Here is a 19,104-nt window from a genome sequence, read left to right on the forward strand (position 1 = left end):
GTTTGACTTCAAAAGTATTTATTTCCTTTAAGGAGATTATAAAATTAGAGCCTGAATACTTTGTTGTGCTTCAAGAATGTAAAGTTCTACTTTTACAACGTTAATACTTAGTCTTTAAGAGAAGGAATTTATTTCTAACTGTGCTTTTAAATATAATATTGTGCTACCACCATTATTTAGATAATTTTAAAAACTCCACAAAAATAGAATTGAGTCATTTTCTAATTAGTGTTAAAACATGACATGTTCACAAAATATGCTTGTTCAGTTTAGGAACACATATCCTTACCAATAACTTGTTTATCTGATAAAACACCAGACAACATATGGAAATAATAACAGGTTGGCAGTCCAATTGGCATAGGAACCTTGCAGAGTTTAGCAGATACACCTCTGATTTTGCTTCTTAGATGACTTTTTGAAAATTTGTCTTTTTTTTTTTACTTTATGTTTTCCTTAATAATTTTCCTTTTTTATTTTCAGTGCAAGTGGTGGCCTTGATAATGAAACACATTCCCTCAATAACACTTTGCTGGAGTATGTAGATCTAACTAGGCAACTCCTAGAAGCAGAAAATGAAAAGGACTCTGATACACTGAAGGATATACGATGCCATTTTAGTGCCTTAGTGGCGAATATCATTCAGAATGTTCCAGGTATCATTTTCAGTATTTATAGCATTAATTGATTATCCATGGTGTCTTCTTTCCCTGCTCCAATGAGATTGTGACTTAAAGTGACAAGACATAAATATTGGGAAATGATGTTAGAGAAGCACAGGTGTCAAGAATTTATAGAATCATTGAATTGGTGCCTATTTTCATTTACCATCAAAATGAAGACAGAGATAAATTTGAAGGCAAGCAACAGTGGAGGCTTATAGAAAACTTGTTCCAGACAGATTGGGCAGCAGAAAGGAGTGTCTAAAAGTGAAGTTAGGAAAGAAGAGTAAGAAAGATACCCCTTACTTTAGAGAAAGGCATTTGGGGGAGAAGTGAACTGGTATCAGTAATCAATAACAACCTGGAAAAAAAATGAGAAGTCGTAAATCGGACATCTAGCTTTCTGAATGATAGTGATGCAGTGATATAATGAAGATATAATTCTAAAAATATATTATTTGTAGCTTTCCAAATAATAAGTATAAGGCCTTATTATGTCTGTAATATGTTAAATATTGTTTTGGGGCATATTACAAATATAAACTGAATTTTAAAACAATTCAAATTAATTTTTCTGATTTATTAATGGTTAAATTTTTATTAGGGCATGAATTCTGTTTCAAAATGGTTGTCCACTTTTTCAAGATGAGGATGTTGCTCTCTGCTTACTTACCTACTTGAAGATTTGATTGCCCACACATATTCTCTTTCTCATATAGGTTTAATGACCTTTAATGTCTGAAGTTCAAATAGTAAGCTTGTGGCATAATACAAATACAATGATGTAATAATAATAATGATAATAATAATACTAAGAGACTTTGGACTATAGCTTTTCAGAGAATACTTCTAAGCATAAAGCTTTGATATTACCTATATATTGAATTTTTTTAGATTATTCCAGATAAAAATTCATTGATAATTTTAACATACTTGTATAAATATGTAATAGAGATAGAAACAGAGGTGCTGTTAGAGAAACAGAGAGAGAGATCTGAGAGCTATTGCTGGAGTCAAAAACAATTGGATTTTCAAGTCCCACATCTGATGCTCCCTGCCTTTATGATTCTGGGCATCACTTAACCTCTTAATGCCCTAGGCAACTCACTGAAACTTTAAATTCCCAAAAAAAAGCTAACCCTCATAGGGGGACTTTCTCACAAGGAGTTACCTCATTGAAATTACAGGTCTACCTATGCCCTTCATCCTTGATTTTTTTTTTAAGTACACACACACACACACACACACACACACACACACACACACACACACACACACACACACACACGAGTCCATGTAATAGATATGTTATTCCTATTGGATAACTAGATAACTTACATGATAATTTTTAATTTTATTGTGAAATCAGACATTATATTCCAGAACTTATAGTAGAGAATCATTGATTGTTAGTGCTAGAAGTATCTCACATAGTCCAACTCTCTCATTTTGTACATCTGGAAACTCAGGACCCTTTGGGTAAAGTGATTTTTACAAAGGTCATACAATTAGTCTCTGTCATAGTTGGAGCTGTATCCTAGACTGCCGATTTCAATGCTATTTTTAAATACATCACATTGCCAGCATGAAATTTCTGCTTTAAAAGTTGTCATGTATCATGTCATAATAACATATACTGTAGTCATTCTCTCTATTTTACTTGGCACAAATGAAATAGAAAGTTTGCCTTGATTAAAATGATACAGATTTAAAGTTTTAGTTAAAATTTTTATTATCTATGCAAATACTTTTAAAGGGTAGTAAGATAAAACTCAAATACCTCTGTTCTGCTTTTCTTTATAGTTCACCAGAGAAGAAGCATCTTTCCCCAACAGAGCCTTCGTCACAGTCTCTTCATGTTGTTCAGTCATTGGGCAGGTCCTTTTAGCATCATGTTTACTCCCTTGGACAGATACAGTGATAGGAACATGCAGATTAATAGACACCAGTACTGTGCATTAAAGGTATTTACCTACAACTTTATTCTTCTCATAGCATTTTGCTTGATATTCAAGCCTCTCCATGATTGCACTACAGCTTACCTTAGCAACCTTTTCTTTTATTTCCCTCTTACATGTACACTGCACTCCAGCCTAATTTTTGCTCTTATCCAAACATTTTCCTACTTCTGTAACTTTATTTACAATATTCCTGCCGCCTGGAATGACCACTCCTTCCACTTCACACCATAGCTTTCCCTGTTGAATTTGTATCCATTCATCATAACAGCATAGTACAAAGGCATCTCCTTTGTGAAACCACCTCCTGTTCCATCCTATCAGAATTTTTGAATTCTCATAGTACTTCATTCATATGGCTCATTATTGTATTTCTCATTCAGTAATGATTTAATGTTCCCCATGTCTATATTTCCAAATTATTTCCTTGGTGAAAGTATGATATATAGGATCAAGTTAAGGTTTCTTGTGAGCCTTTCACATTGTTCATTTCCTATTTCTGAAACATTTTCCAAAATATTTTTTTTTTGCTCATACTACCCCTATTCCCTTCTTTGTGTTGCAGTCTGGTGTATAAAAATTAAAAGTTTTTATTTTTAATACATTTGGAATATTTTTGGATTTTATAAACTGTCTGATTTGGTGCCATGTCATTTACTTTTTCTATATAATAGAATGTCTTAGTGTACAAATATTATCATATCTCTATTTTTTAAGATTTGGGATTAGTAAGCATTAAAACTAATTGAATTTACTCGGTCACCATCTCAGCAGCATTTTTTATTAGAATGTGTATTTTTATTTTTATTTTTGAAGGCTATGTCTGCTGTTCTGTGTTGTGGCCCTGTTGCAGATAATGTAGGACTCTCTTCAGATGGCTACTTATACAAATGGCTGGATAATATTTTAGATTCTCTGGACAAAAAGGTAATAACACAAATGTGTGTCTTTCTTAGCCCTTCATATTATGTACCTTTTAAGGAATTTAGGATTCTAGAATGAATCGATTCACCTAAGCCTTATTGACTAAATTATTAAAAATGGAATTTTAATTAAAACATACAGAAAGAGAATACTACATAAAATTATTCCAGAAGTACCCTAGATTCTAGTTCTTAAAACAGTATTTATTAATTGGTGATATGTCATCTTGCCCTTCATCATAAAAATGGGCTTAATAATTCTTATGTTTTATCAGCCTGATCATAGTGTACATAGGATAAGTGAAATATCATTGTAGAGTACATTTGATCTCCTATAATAAAAATGTTTTCCATATTTACTTGTATATTGAACTCTCTGCGCCCCCACTTCCCCTCAGCTGCCTTTTCCCTTCCTCCCATATCATTTCTGCAACCTTCGAGCTACCTTTTACTTATTGTCTCTAGTTTTGAGGAGGAAATGTATAATGTTGCCTTCCAAACATATTACCCTGATTGCTGCAGTAAAGAGTTGTCTTGAAGTATTTTTATACAAAGTGCTACAGAGGTGGGTGACAACTTATTGTAATAATTACTTCCATTTTTTTCATTTGATCTTAACCCTGTCAGAGAGGCAAGTTTTACAATTGTGATTTTTTTTTTAACCTTGTGAACCACAAGCCCAAATTTATTCAAGTAACTTTCATCTTCCGGTGTCCTCTTGTAGTGGTTACATATATGCTTAATTGGGAATAGGGTGAGAGGAATTATACAATTAATTATACAATCAATATATATCTCATGTTATTTTAGTGAAAACATTTCTACAAATTAAATTTTCTCCATTTTTGCATTATTTCCTGTTGTTTTTTGTTTGTTTTTTAGGTTCATCAGTTGGGTTGTGAGGCAGTTACACTATTATTGGAGCTCAACCCTGACCAGAGCAATCTAATGTATTGGGCTGTGGATCGATGTTACACAGGTTCCAAGAGGGTAGCAGCTGGCTGCTTTAAAGCTATAGCTAATGTGTTCCAAAACAGGTCTTTTATCATTTTATTTAGACACTACTCTATCTTTAAATAAGCTGTTTTCACTTTTCAGAAATACTGTTTATTAATAGTAGAGTATTGCTTTCTGCTTTACAATATTAAATTCTGCCCCAAACAACATGTTCTTAGTGTATTTTTGTTAAATCTCTTTTAATATTAGAAAATATAGAGGTGCAGAAAGCATACCTGACACTGACTCTGGCTTTGGGAATATTTTAAAACATGTAGTAGATAATTAATGCCTCTTCTGAAAACAGCCAAACATTATTTTACTAAATATGTAAAATTTATCCCCAGGGACTACCAGTGTGACACAGTGACTCTCCTAAACTTGATATTGTTTAAAGCAGCTGATTCTTCAAGGAGTATCTATGAAGTTGCTATGCAATTATTACAGGTCTGTAAGCAATTTTTAATTAAGCCCATGCTTTATTTGTAGTGGGTCAAAGTGATTTATTTTACTTCTTGTGACATACATCATTGGTATTCATTATATTTTTAGTTATATGATACCAAGAGTTATGCTTTAATCATCAATAATAGTGGATGAAATATAGTATAGAGCATTGAAATTCAAAAATATGTGATTAATTCAGTTGACTGTATAGAATTCATATTTCTAATTTAAAATGTATATACCTGGGGGCAGCTAGGTGGCACAGTGGATAGAGCACTGGCCCTGGAATCAGGAAGACCTGAGTTCAAATGTGGCCTGAGACACATAACACTTACTAGCTGTGTGACCCTGGGCAAGTCACTTAACCCCATTGCCTAGCCAAAAAAAAAGAAAAAGAAAAGAAAAGAAAGTAAAATGTATATACCTGAAGTCATTTTTGAAAATTATGAGCTCTATAAAATGCATTTGCTTCTAAAATCTTATTTAATATTAGATTAGATTATCCTAAATTACCTCAAGAGTAGCACAGTACTTTTGAGTAAAGAGAAAAGTTATTTTTATGGTAAACTTTTATAAATTATCTTTTTCAAATGAATAAGCAATGCTTTCATGAAACTAAAGTTTTGCTTTATGAGGGAGCATTTTCATTTACTCCAAAACAGTTTTTGGCAATATAGGGTGAGATGGCAAGCTCTTAACTGGTATACTAGTTTGGAGAACGTCATTTATTTCCAAATAACATGCAATACAAGGGATGCTCAAAGAAAACAATTTTTATACCATGTTCTTTTTGCTAAAGTTGGAAATAGCCATTCTTGTCAATTTCAGGTTTCTTTTAGAGTTTGACTTCTTCATATCAATATTAAAACTAGTACTAAGGAGGAAGCTGGGTGGAACAGTGCATAGAATGCTAGGCCTGGAATCAAGAAGAACTGTGTTCAAATCTAGCCCTAGATACTTACTAGCTGTATGACCCTGGGCAAGTCACTTAAACTCTTTTCCTCAGTTTCCTCATCTGTAAAATGTAGGTAATAATAGCACCTACCTCTCACAGCTGTTGTGAGGATCAAATGAGATAATAATTTGTGAACTGCTTAGTGCAGTGCCTGGCACCCATTAAGTGCTGTTATAAAAGTTAGCTAGTATTAGGAGGAGAATTAGGAGGAGGAGAAAAAGTTGTAGTAGCAAGTAGGAGGAGGAGGAGGAGTAGTGGTAGTAGGAGGAGGAGGAGCAGTAGTAGTGGTAGTAGTAGTAGTAGTAGCAGTAGGAGTAGTAGTAGTGGTGGTAGTAGTAGTAGTGGTAGTAGTAGGAGTAGTAGTAGTAGTGGTAGTAGGAGTAGGAGTAGTAGTAGCAAGTAGCAGTAGTTTAATTTTTTGTATCTGTGACTTATTTAGGATAATTTTTTAAAAAATCATCCTTATTTATATTCAAGAGCAGTTATATATTCAAGCTTCTGCATATATTTTAAACCTTCATGCTACATTGTATTGTGGATTAGCATTTAACACAAAATTTCATATAAAAAGCCACAGGAATTTTTTCCTCCATATATTTTCTAAAGCAGTAATCAATATTAAAAAACACTTAGATATTTTATTGTACCTTCTATAATCAGGAGTGTTCTTTGGGAGATAATTTTGTAATCAGATATTAATTTTAACTAAGATTAAAAAGACCACTAAGCTTTAGCTTTGTTATAATTCTATTCCTATAGATTCTGGAGCCGAAGATGTTTCGCTATGCTCACAAATTGGAGGTTCATAGAACTGATGGAGTGCTCAGTCAGCTGTCTCCTCTGCCACACCTGTATTCTGTTTCATATTATCAATTGTCAGAGGAATTAGCAAGGACTTATCCTGAGCTAACCCTTGCTATCTTTTCAGGTATAAAAATTTAACTGGTTAAGACATATTTACTCATTTTGAATGGCTGCCTTACACAAATTTTCAGAGCATGTTATAGATTACCGATTGAATTTAAGTAAAGAAACCCAAATCTAGTATCTGTCGTTGTAGAGAAAATGCACCCTAATGATTGACATCTTGCAAGGATGCCTATCACTAAATCTTTCTTTAAAGGCTTTAAACTTGTCCCTGTCCCCCCAGTAAACACTTTCCTTCCTGCCCTAGTGATATTTTTGTGACATGTGCAACTTTGTATTGAAAGAGTTTATTGTACTGCTTGTTCTTATTGTATATGTATGTCACTGTATTTTCTACTGAAAACGTTTTGACAGAAAGCAAAACGGACCAACCCACAGATCACACACTCATAGAATTGATAGAGACCTTAGTGATCATCTCATCCACACAAATATTCCATCCAGAATATCCATTTGCTTATCTTTTATGTTCTATTTGGAATGTACCCTCAATCCCATAGTCACCAATGTGAATTGATTATTAGCTATCACATCTGCCATGAGGTGGGTTGGTGCTAATTGCTTCAAGGGAGTATTTTTCCTTTAGAATTTCATCATAGTTGTTGCCTTAATTTATTTTGGCAGCAAACTAGAGTGTATATGGGAGAATTATTAGGAGAGACTGGGAGGGTAGGTTGTAGCCTCATTGCAGAGACACTTTAATACCAGGCTGAGAAGTTTGGACTATTTTCATTATCCATTCCTTCTTCCTTTCTCTGCCTCCTAACTCCCTTCTTCAGTCCTTTATTTCCTTACATTTCCTTCCCCTCTCTTTGTCTCTCCTCCTCTCATTTTCTCCTTCTTCCCTCCTCCCCCACTTGTCTTTATCTCCCCTTTCCTTCTCCCTGTCTTTCTCTTCTTCCCTCCCCCATTTGTTTCATACCCTTCCTTCTCCTCCCTCTCTACCCTTTTCCCCCCTTTATCTTCCTCCTCTATGCCTTTCAGGGCATTTTACCCCACCTCTCTAGTTCTACTCTCTCTGTTGTCCTCTTCTCTTTTCTCCCCACCACTTACCTCCTTTCTCCCTTACCTGTTCTCCTTCCTCTTATCTCTCTATCCCACCCCCACCCCTACCCCAACCCAGTCCCATTCCTTTCCCCTTCTTTTAATCCCCAAACACTGAAGGCAATCTGAAAAACATATACATTATTCCTTGACTGCCCATTAACAACTTTCTTACGTCTTTACCAAATGGCCTCTTAAAGGTTTTCCTTTAAAATCCTTTGAGTATCTTAACTAAATCACTAAAATACTATCTTTAAATTTTTGTGATGCCACAGTTACTTTTGTAGACATAGAGTTAATTGCATAGTATCCATAACTAACTAGCATCCTGGGAGGAACTTATACCAGCCTTTTTTCTGTTGAATGTGAAAATTAAGCCTCAAGAAGAAATTTAAAAATCAGGATATCTAGCCTGCACTCCTAAGTACCCACTTGTTGGAAATCATATGCTTATATTTAACTGTTTTAAATTTGAAGACATTTAATATCATTTTACTTGAGGATCTTATTTTTTCTTCCCTTTAAGAAAAGGCCTTATATTCATAGATTACTTTACAATTGAATGGAACTTCTGTATAGCCTCCAAACCACTGTAAGAATTTTCTTTTTATTGCATCCCTGACAAATAATCTTTTAACCTTTGCCTTATTAGCTCCTGTGACAGGAAGCATGAGGACTTTTATTTTCCATTCTCAATTAAGTTTCCTTTTTAAGCACTGAAAAATATCTCAGGCATAAAGAAAGACTATGGCTTTATTTTTAGCTGTTAATTTTTTCCTTCTTATATCATTTAGCTTAAATGAATAGAAAGGTGAAATGATCATTTTAAATACCTGTAATTTTACGAATGAAAATAGGTTCAATTTCTTTTAGAATGAACTGTTAAATTTTATTTACAGAGATAAGTCAGAGAATTCAAACGGCTCATCCAGCTGGGAGACAAATAATGTTGCACTATTTGTTACCATGGATGAACAATATAGAGTTGGTGGATTTGAAACCTTTGCCAACAGTAAGGCGGCATGATGAAGATGAAGATGAAGCTTTAAAGGACCGAGAACTCATGGTGAATAGTAGGCGTTGGCTCCGAGGAGAAGGTTGGGGGTCACCACAGGCTACAGCAATGGTTTTGAACAATCTAATGTACATGACAGCAAAGGTAACCTAGATTGTTATAAAGAATATATTAAAGTTGGTTTGAAGGAGTTAATGTGGGTTGGAATAAATAATGTGCTAGATAAATTTGTAAGATAACTAAAATGTGAAATTATAAATGCTTTCTTCAAGAAATTTCTCGTTTGTTAGAAATGATACTTCTTCTAGCTGCTATTTCTAGCTGACCCATAGGTCAGAAGGATCATGAGGCCGCGCTTTCACGGTCTGTTTTCATACTGAAAATCAAGATCAAGTGAGCTTTTGCACTTCTGCTCCACGGGAGGTTTCTGTCCTCCCTGAGCTCACCTTAGGACACCTGCCCTGAGTGATAATTGTAATTTATATTTAAATTGTAACAAAAGAAATGAGTATTCATTTGATTTGTCAAAGAAATTGAACATAATACTGTAGCTACATTGATGAGCTTTAGATGGTGATGTTTCATGGTCAAAGCCTTTTAAATTAGTTCAATAGAAAATTGTTTCATGCATTTTCATTTTACATTTTTAATCTTTTTAATGAATGTATCTTAATTTTGTTTCATAGTATGGTGACGAGTTGGCATGGTCAGAGATTGAGAATGTTTGGACCACACTAGCAGACAGCTGGCCAAAGAATTTGAAAATCATTTTGCACTTTTTGATCAGCATTTGTGGAGTGAATAGTGAACCCAGCCTCTTGCCTTATGTATGTATTCAATTTAACGGTGATATTCTGAACACCCATTCCATGCATGAGCAGTATAACTACAGCACAGAAAAGAAGCTACCAAGTTTAGGAGAACCAGTATGGCCATAGTCTGAGATCGTGTTGGTTGCATGCCCTTCACCCATCTCCCTCCTGAGACAGACCATTTCGTTTTGGGTCAGCTCCAACTTTGAGGATATTTTTCTGTACATTGAGCTGAAGTCTGCTGCTCTTTTGCTTCTACCCATTCCTCCAGCTTTTGGGGTTAAGCCAGAAAAGCCATAGAATTAGAGCTAGAAGGGACTGTAACTATCATTGTGTCTAAGCCTCTCATTTGACAGATGGCAGTCCCAAAGTGAGTAGCTAGTGAAAGTGATATTTTAACCCACATGCGTGGATTCCAAAGCTAGCGTCCTTTCCACTCTGCTCCTCAGGTCTCTTGTTGCTGGTCCTCTGATCATTTTTCAATCTTCAAAAACCTTTTCATTCTCACTGGTCAAATGGGAAGGATAACCTATAGCCACTATTTGTGTTCTATTCTCTCTGCCCTCTTCCCTTACTTGTAACATACTTCTGTGATGCTATGTAAGGGAATATCCTGAGTCTATGTATGTGACCAATTAGTCATAATAATAATTGATGACATTGATATAGCAGTTTGTACAGTATTGGACTCTCCCAGCAACTGTGTATGAGTAACAAGTTGTCACCTCATGAGGTAACTGTGTATGAGGTACAAGTATTATCCCTATTTTATAGGGATGGAAAATGAGGCTAAAAGAGATTAAGTAATTTGCCCATATCACACAGTGAGTATCAGAAGAAAAATCTGAGCACTTTCTGGAATACCTCATTGCCTTGAAATTAATTTCAGTAGGGACTTCTCCCTTCTAAATGATAGCCCGCCAAACTGTTGAAGACAGCTGTTCTGTTTATTCAAAATACCACTATCTCCTCTAATTAATTTGTATATGGCATAATTGAAAATCCCCTTATCATTTCAGTTACTCTCCACCTGAGCTCTTTTTTGATTAAATTGCTCTTCATAAGTATGGCACTCAAGATTAAGACCAGAATTCCCAATACAGTCTGTTCAGAACCATCATCTTGGTCATTCTGGGCACTGTACTTCTACAAAAACAACCTGAAAGGCCATTCCCTTTTTTTTCCCTGCCATTGGTGACTCATTATATCTCTTGTGCCCTATTTTTTTTGGGGGGGGCAAGGCATTTGGGGTTAAGTGACTTGCCCAGGGTCATACAACAAGTAACTGTGTCTGGCCCAAGACCAGATTTGAACTCAGGTCCTCCTGACTCCAGGGCCAGTGCTCTATCCAATGCACCACCTAACTTCCCCTCTTGTGCCCTGTTCTTGACTAAATTTAAGAGGTGAATAAGGAGGTTGAGGAATAACCAAATATCAGGAAGGTTTGAAGCGTCAATAATCACAGCTAAAGAGGGAGCAGGAATCCAGGTGGTCATTTGAAGTTTCTATCAGAGGTCCAGATAGGTAGAGGGAGTCCGAGCACAGAAAGTGAACCAGATCGTAACATCGTTTGCTGTCAGTGATGCTTTTTATATTTGCTGCCCTGGCGGGAACTTGTGTCAGGAAGTTAGGAAACTTGCATTTATTAAGGTTTAGGTGTAAGGACAGGAATGTGGCAATAGTTAATAGTTGTATTGGGGAAGGTTTCTGTAGCAATGGAATTTGGGATGCACCATAATGGTTCGGTAAGATTTAGGTAGGTAGAGAAGAGGAGAGACAGAGTTCTGGGATTGGGGAAAAATAGAAGCAAAGGCCTAGAGTCAGTATAGCATGTGCACAGACTGATAAACAGAGTAATCTTAATAGAATGGAAAGTCTGTTGTGGAAAAGTGAGAGAACAGTTTTGTTTAGGTAAAATGGGGAGAGGATTTAGAGTCTTGAGCAATAGAGCACTGTATGTGAACTTTATGGGCAGCAGGGCAGTGAGTCTAAGTCCCCAGAGGAAGGATATAACAAAAGGAGTGTTTTAGCAATTGCTTTCATTATGTATGGTATGTATTGGACAGAGGAAACTGTTTCATTAATTGAGATTTGAAGTAGTAAGGTCTTGACTAGGATAGTGTCTTCAGCAGGAATGGAAAGGAACAGATGAAATGACAAAGGATAATTTGGCAATGAAATACTGTTTACCCCTTTTCCTGTTGTATTTACAAGATAATTCCATCAACTTTTCAAGAAATTTTAAAGAACAGTTAATATATACTACACAAGTAATTCTTAGAATTACTCCTTTTACAAGACAAACATAACCCTAATACCTAAATCTGGAAAGTATAAAGCAAAGAAAGAGAAGTATAGACCAAAATGTATTAATGAATATTGATTTAAAATTTTTTCTACAACATCCTTGCAAAAAAGACTAAGAAATCATTTATTATGATCAAAATGGATTTGTATCAGGGAGACAAGGATGGGTCAATGCTAGGAAAACAATCAATATAATCATATCAAAGACAAAATAATCCAAAACTTACATGATTAGCAATAGATGAAGCGAAAAGACTTTCACAAGGTACAATGCTCATTTATGCTAAAAACCCTATGAAATGTAAGTATAGATGCATCTTTTTTTTTAATATGACAAAACATTTCTAAACAAAAAGTAAGCATTATGTGCAATAAGGATACACTACAACAGGGATTCTTAACCTGGGGTCCATGAACTTTAAAAATATTTTTGATAACTGTTTAAATATTATAATTAGTTTCTTTTGTAATCATATGTATTTTATTTTACATATTTAAAAACTTTTTTTCTTGGAAGAGTCCAAAAGCTTCACCATAATGCCAGATGGCTCCTGATACACACACAAAAAAATAAACAATGAGGACCCCTGAACTAGATACTTTCTCAGTAAATGCATGAGGAAAGCAAGGATGCAACTCCTTTTGCTGCTATTATCTTACATAGTTCTGGGAATGTTGGTAGTATCAATAAGACAAGAGAAAGTAATTAAAGGCATAAAGATAGTCAAAGACATGACAAAACTGTTTGCTAATAACATGATGGTTTACATAGAAATTACTCGGGAATTAGCAGTGACAGACTGAATTATAGAAGGTGAGTGAGTTGTCAAAAATGACTACTCAGTCCCAAGTGAGAGTAATTTAGTTTGCCATAAATGCTAAGTTTTGGAAGAAAATATTTCATCTTCAGCCTAACATTTCATCATATTAATTTTGGGGGTAATGGTGGAATTTCTGGTTGGAAATAAATGGTAGAGACTAGGTAAGAAATGAGAGCTCTAGTTATAGATGGGGAAGTGACGGTCAGGGGAATTGTTTTGTTTTGGTTTTTTTTTCCCCACATTCCTTTTTAATACCTTCATAATTTGATTTTGGGGATAGAAAATGTAAAGGATGAAACCCCAACATCTTTAGCCCCTTAAAAATGTTCACCAGTAGCAAATCATAAATAAATTTTTGGGAGTGAAAATACAGGGGAAAATGCAATTGGAAATGGAAGGACAAATAGGTTTTGTGACAAAGGCCTAATAACTATAGTTTCATCAACTAAGTATCATGGTTTTATATACAAGAGGAGATGGAAGGAAAGGAACATTTTAGTGCAAATTCATCTCCCTTATGACTTTATGACTATTACTGCTACTGAGCAAATGTGCTAAATTTTGAATTATGCTGTATTTTAAAATCATCATTGTAAGTGATAAATATTAATATTTCATTGTTTTCTGAAAAACTTTTTCACTGACAGGTGAAGAAGGTTATTGTGTATTTAGGTAGAGATAAAACAATGCAGCTCTTAGAAGAACTGGTGAGTGAACTTCAGCTTACAGATCCAGTCAGCTCAGGAGTCACTCACATGGATAATCCACCATATTACCGCATTACTTCCAGTTATAAAATACCATCTGTCACCTCAGGTAAGAACTTATTTAATACTTTAATTACTCTGGCAATAGATATTTGATCTTTGATCTTATATTCAGTACTAGTCTTTTTCCTGAGCTTGAGCCATATATCTCCAACTCCCTATTAGGTATTTCAAACTGGCTGTCTCAAAGGCTTCTTGAACTCAGCACATTCAAAGCTGAGCTTATTATTTTTCCTCTAGCACATAGTCATCTTCCTAACTTCCCTCTTTCTATTAAAAGTGCCACATTTCCAGTCAACCAGGCTTACAGCCTAAATGTAATCTTTATTGACTCACTCTCCTTTATCCCACTTAATCAGTTGAGATATCTTGTTCTTTTTACATCTACTTCACATCTTGCATCCTTCCCTGCTCTTACTGTCCTCATATGTTCATCGTCCTAGTTTAGCTCCTTATCACTTTTCATCAGGACTACTGAATAGATTCCCATTTGGGCTCTTGCCTCAAGTCTTTCCTCTCTAATTCACTCTTCACTAGGCAGCCAGAGTGAATTTCCTAAAGTATAGGTCATACCAAACTCCAGTGGCTCTCTATTTTCTCTACAATTAAATATAAAACCCCTCCTGTTTAGCTGTTAAAGCCCTTCATGGCCTGATGCCAACCTACATTTCCAGCTTTATTATATATTACTCTCCTTCCCATTCTCTGCATTCCAGATAGACTGATCTTGTTTGCAGAGGAATTTCTTTCTTTTGTTTTTGTGTCTCTGCTGGCTTTCTCTTTGTCTGAAATGCTCTTCCACCTAACTTCTGCCTCTGAAAATCAGTCCCCTGTTTTCTTCAAAGCTCAATACAAGTATCACCTTCTACATGAAGCTTTTCCTAATCCTTATAAGTTGGTAGTGCCCTTCACCAAAAATTAACTTGTATTTATTTTGTATATACCTGCTTAGATTCATGTTACCCCCCTGATGGAATGTCACATTCTTGAGGGCAAGGATTTTTGTTTTTTAATTTGAACCCTAGTTCCTAGCACATAGTAGGTGCTGAATAAATGTTTGGTAATTGACTAGTAATGAGCTTTTCTGAATTTAACCAAGCTAGTTCTCCAAAAAACAGTCATATAATCCATCACCGGACCATGCCATAATCCTGTATAGCTTGGTAAGACCTTATTGTTGGATTCCACTGCCCCAAATTTCAGGAACCCAGACTCATCTCCATACCATATTATGGTATCAGAGTAGTGTCTTTCAAAAGGAAATTCATATTAATGGTAATTAACAGACTACTATTGTAGAGACTGCACTAGCACCAGAGTCAGAAGACCTAGTAATCCCTCTTTTTACTTATGACCTATTTTACCTCAGACCAGTCACTTAACCTTCCTTGACCTCAGTTGCCTCATCTTTAAAATGGGACTGTTATTCTAAATTTTCTTCGTGGGTTTCTTCCAGCTCTAGATCTATGAATTGACATGACTATATTTTGTATGAGTAATGAATATGATAACATATGAAGATTCTTAAGTTTATGGAAGAATTAGAATATTCACATGCCTAATACAAGCTGGGATGTAGATTTATTCATATATCCCAAATATTATTATTTGTTTTAGAATTCTTAATTTAAAAAAAAGTTCACAGTTAGTAGCTAAGCATTAAAATCAAGCAAACAAACATTTATTTGTTAAGCACCTGTTTAGGGCCAAGCGCTTTGCTAAGTTCTGGGAATATAAAGACAAAAAGAAAAGAGTCCCTTACCTTCAAAAAATTTAGTCCCTACCTTGGAGGTATATACAAAACCTATAAAGCAGGTATAAGGAGACCTTGAAAGAGAAGCCCTAACAACTGACAGAATCAGGGAAACGCCTGTTGCAGAATCAGCCATTTGGTCAAAGTCTTGATGGAAACCAAGTGGTATAAAGGGCAGTTGTGAGAAGGGAATATATTCCAGTCTAGGGGGAAAAGTCAGCATAGAAGTACAGTAATAGGAAAGGTCATGTCCTGTGTGAGAAACAGCAAGCAAGTAGTTAGTTGGCCAGTATAGCTGGACCATGGAGTGTGTGGATGGGAGAAGGCAGAATGGGTAGGCTAAGGCCAGGTTGTAAAAAGCTTTAAATGCCACACAGAGGAGTTTTTATTTGATCTCTGTGGGTAATAGGGAGCTATGGCATAGTCAGACCTGACTTTAGAAAAATCATTTTAGTGGCTGTTTTGAGGGTGGATAGAAATGGAGGGAAACTTGAAGCAAGGAGACCAATTATAAGTCTATTACAGTAGTCCAGACAAGACATGATGAGGGCTTGAACTAGGATAGTAACTGTATAAATGGAGAGAATGGATGTTTGGAAGAGATTTTATGGAACTAGAAATGTCATCTGATAGGATGTGTAGGATAAGAGTGTAAGAAGTTGAGGATGACAACCAAGATTTCACATCTTGATGACTAGAAGTAATAGGGGTGGGGAATGATAATGAGTTCTATTTTGTACATACTAACTTTGAGGTGCCTCTAAGATACCCAGTTTGAAATCTGTAATAAGCAGTTTGAGGTATTTAAGTGGAGCTCAGGAGAGAACCTGGGGTTGGATATATGGATCTAGGAACCATCTATATAAAGATGGTAATTGAGCCAGTGGGAGGCATTGAAGTTACCAAATTAGAGTATAGTGAGAAAAAAAAAAGGGCCCTGCATAGTCTTGGAGTTCAAGTGGGTGTGGCATGGGTGATAATCCAGAAAAAGAAAGTGAGGTTTGGTATGACACAGAGGAGGAGAGAGATCAGTGTTATAAAACACTACATGCGTTATAGCATGCACAGGAATACATACATTTGCATACACAGAGCCAAATACTATAGTATGTTTGAGTTAAATGAACATACCACTTACTAGCCTCAGGGATAAATTGAGAATAAAATCCCATCTAGGGTATTTACAGATGAGTTTTCTGTTTGATTTTTCCAGGTAAAACTATTCAACAGCCAAATAAAATTTATATCCACATTCTCAGCTAGGTCATGGAGTAATATTTATGTATTATTCACTAATTATATAACATTATGTAATATTCACTTACTAGATTATACACTCTTATAATATATAGATACTAATACTTTTCATTCTGATTTATAGGAACCACTTCCAGTAGCAATACAATGGTACCTCCTACAGATGGCAGCCTCGACAACAAGCACATGAAAGACAACACTGAGGAGAGGTACGTGTTCTATGCTATTACTTGTGGTTGTAATTATTAAATTAATTACTTACTCCTTTCAGGATAATTGGTGTTGAATGATGCATTACAGTCTATATTCCTTCATTCAAAATTCTTAAGATAAATGTGTTACTATAGTGGAAATTTTTCTGTTGTGAAATTTATAAAATGTATTTTAAAATAACTTAAAATATTATCTGTCAAAAAATTCTCTGTCATATTTTGTTTTGCTTTTAAATTTAACCTTCCACGCCTTTGTACAACAAATATCTTTATATCTGCATTCTACTTGAGAAAACTAAGAAAATGTAGTTTCTGTTATTATTCTGCAATGTGTATTTTTATGCATAGAAAATAAACATTAAAATAGGCTTACCGTTTTACTGTGATTTGTGCCAAATCACTAACAGAGATACTTTTTTCTGCAGCTATGTTCATCTAGACGTCTACAGTGGACTGAGCAGCAATTTAAATCGTCAGCATCATAGACTAGAATCTCGTTACAGTAGCAGCTCAGGAGGGTCATATGAAGAAGAGAAAAGTAATGCTTTCAAGTCGTTTTCTCTTTAATTATCAAATATTATAAGTAAAAATAGAAAATTATGTTTATTTAAAGTGTTAAAAGTATATTTCCATAGCATTAAGTCTATAATTCCATTAGCGTATGTAGAATATTCTTAGTAAGTACATTTTCAACAAATTGCCAATTACAATAGAAGTGTTCCTAACTTAATCAGTGACATCTTCATTTTAGGAAGAAAAAAATGTTGCTGTGTTATTGAATAGATTAAAAATTGAGACCCGTTATGTTGAGACTATAGAAAAGTCAATATTTGAGACTAAAGAAAAGTCAAAATAATAAAGCCATTGATTTCTCCAAGATGTAATTAATTATTGCAAACTTATAGTACATCCTAAAAAATTTTATAAGAGATTGTGCTCATTTATCAGTTGTTATGTAATATAATGAATGAACTCTCCCCTCTACTCTCCTTGCCTGTGAGAAAGAATTCTATGAAAATCTCACCCTATCGTTCCCTGAGGAACTTAGGCACATGGTTTCTGGTTCTTATAAATTTTAGAGTGAAATTAGAGGAGATTCCTTCCTTTGCTATAAGGATGGTATTGTGTGAAGAAGGAAATAACTGATTTAGAATTATTGAACTTTAGAGCTTGAAGACATCTTGTATTTCCAGTCCCCTTTCATTTTACAGATAAAGTGAAGTAATTTGTCCAAGTCAGAGAAAATTTAATCACTGTTGGAATTAAAACTGGGTGACCTAATGCCTTATCAAGTTCCTTTGACGTTGTACCATGTTACCCCAATGTGATTTTTATGCCTCTGATTCTACAAAATTGTGAAGTGGAAAAGTACAGATAAGTGTCACTTACAAAGCATACAAGTCTTTTCATTCTTATTTGAGAGCGAGAAATTTTAATCATTTCAATTAATTATAAGTTCTAGACATTTAAGAACATAAAATATGTAATTTTTTGAATCAGTTATTTGGGAATTTTAAAATGTAGAAAAAGATATTTTCTTATTCTTATAAAAACATGAATTCTTTTCTTTTTGCAAGTATGAATTGAATGACAAATCAAAACTACCATAATCCTAAAATTAGAATAATACAATGTTTAGAACTAGAAGGGGACTTAGTATTGGCTAAGACAACTTTTTATGTAAGAGAAACTCAGGCCAGTGACTTGACCTCTTGGAGTCAGTTCCTTATATTACCTGTTTCATTTTCTCCTGTCTTCCTGCCTTGATCTTTCATCTAAACAAAAATAATAGCTTTTTAAATAGTAAGTGCTTAACAGTTATTGATAGATGCCCTCTGTTTCTTCTTTCATTACAAACTATCTGGTTTTCTATTTTCCTTATGCAGTGGCATAGCCAGGATTACATAAATTGTTTTCCTCATTTTCCATTGAATTTTTTCTACCATACTTCCTACCTCTGTGCACTATGATAAGATTTAGTATAATGCAACAACTACCCAAGATCATTACTGAAGTCTGAAAGGATCATGTTATAAGGCTGCTTTACCTATAAAGAGGGCTTCTGGTCCCCAAATTTGTTAAGTTCCGATGTAATGATAGTTCCTTCATTCCTTCTCTTCACAGAGAACTCCCAGATACATACAGTGCACTCTCTTGCACTCTCTCTTCCTTCCTGCGCTCCAGTCACACATCACCAATTGTTTGTTAGGTATTTTTAACTGTATCTGCCATAGCCATCTTAGATTCA

General features: G+C 34.8%; 1 protein-coding gene across 9 annotated transcripts in view; it reads left to right on the plus strand.

Moving 5' to 3' along the window:
• Positions 1-19,104, plus strand: part of FRYL (FRY like transcription coactivator) — a 292,081-nt gene that overhangs the window by 206,754 nt on the left and 66,223 nt on the right. For all 9 annotated transcript variants that reach the window (XM_020990364.2, XM_078148492.1, XM_078148491.1 and 6 more), the window contains 11 exons: positions 484-656; positions 2,466-2,626; positions 3,437-3,547; positions 4,426-4,580; positions 4,887-4,986; positions 6,701-6,869; positions 8,812-9,071; positions 9,614-9,754; positions 13,515-13,683; positions 16,769-16,853; positions 17,282-17,394. In XM_020990364.2, coding sequence (XP_020846023.1) covers positions 484-656; positions 2,466-2,626; positions 3,437-3,547; positions 4,426-4,580; positions 4,887-4,986; positions 6,701-6,869; positions 8,812-9,071; positions 9,614-9,754; positions 13,515-13,683; positions 16,769-16,853; positions 17,282-17,394 — 1,637 coding nt within the window. The remainder of the gene's footprint in view (positions 1-483; positions 657-2,465; positions 2,627-3,436; positions 3,548-4,425; positions 4,581-4,886; positions 4,987-6,700; positions 6,870-8,811; positions 9,072-9,613; positions 9,755-13,514; positions 13,684-16,768; positions 16,854-17,281; positions 17,395-19,104) is intronic.

The sequence above is a fragment of the Phascolarctos cinereus genome, unplaced genomic scaffold (assembly GCF_003287225.1).
Source record: "Phascolarctos cinereus isolate Bilbo 61053 unplaced genomic scaffold, phaCin_HiC Scaffold_9;HRSCAF=440, whole genome shotgun sequence".
Classification (NCBI taxonomy): domain Eukaryota; kingdom Metazoa; phylum Chordata; class Mammalia; order Diprotodontia; family Phascolarctidae; genus Phascolarctos; species Phascolarctos cinereus.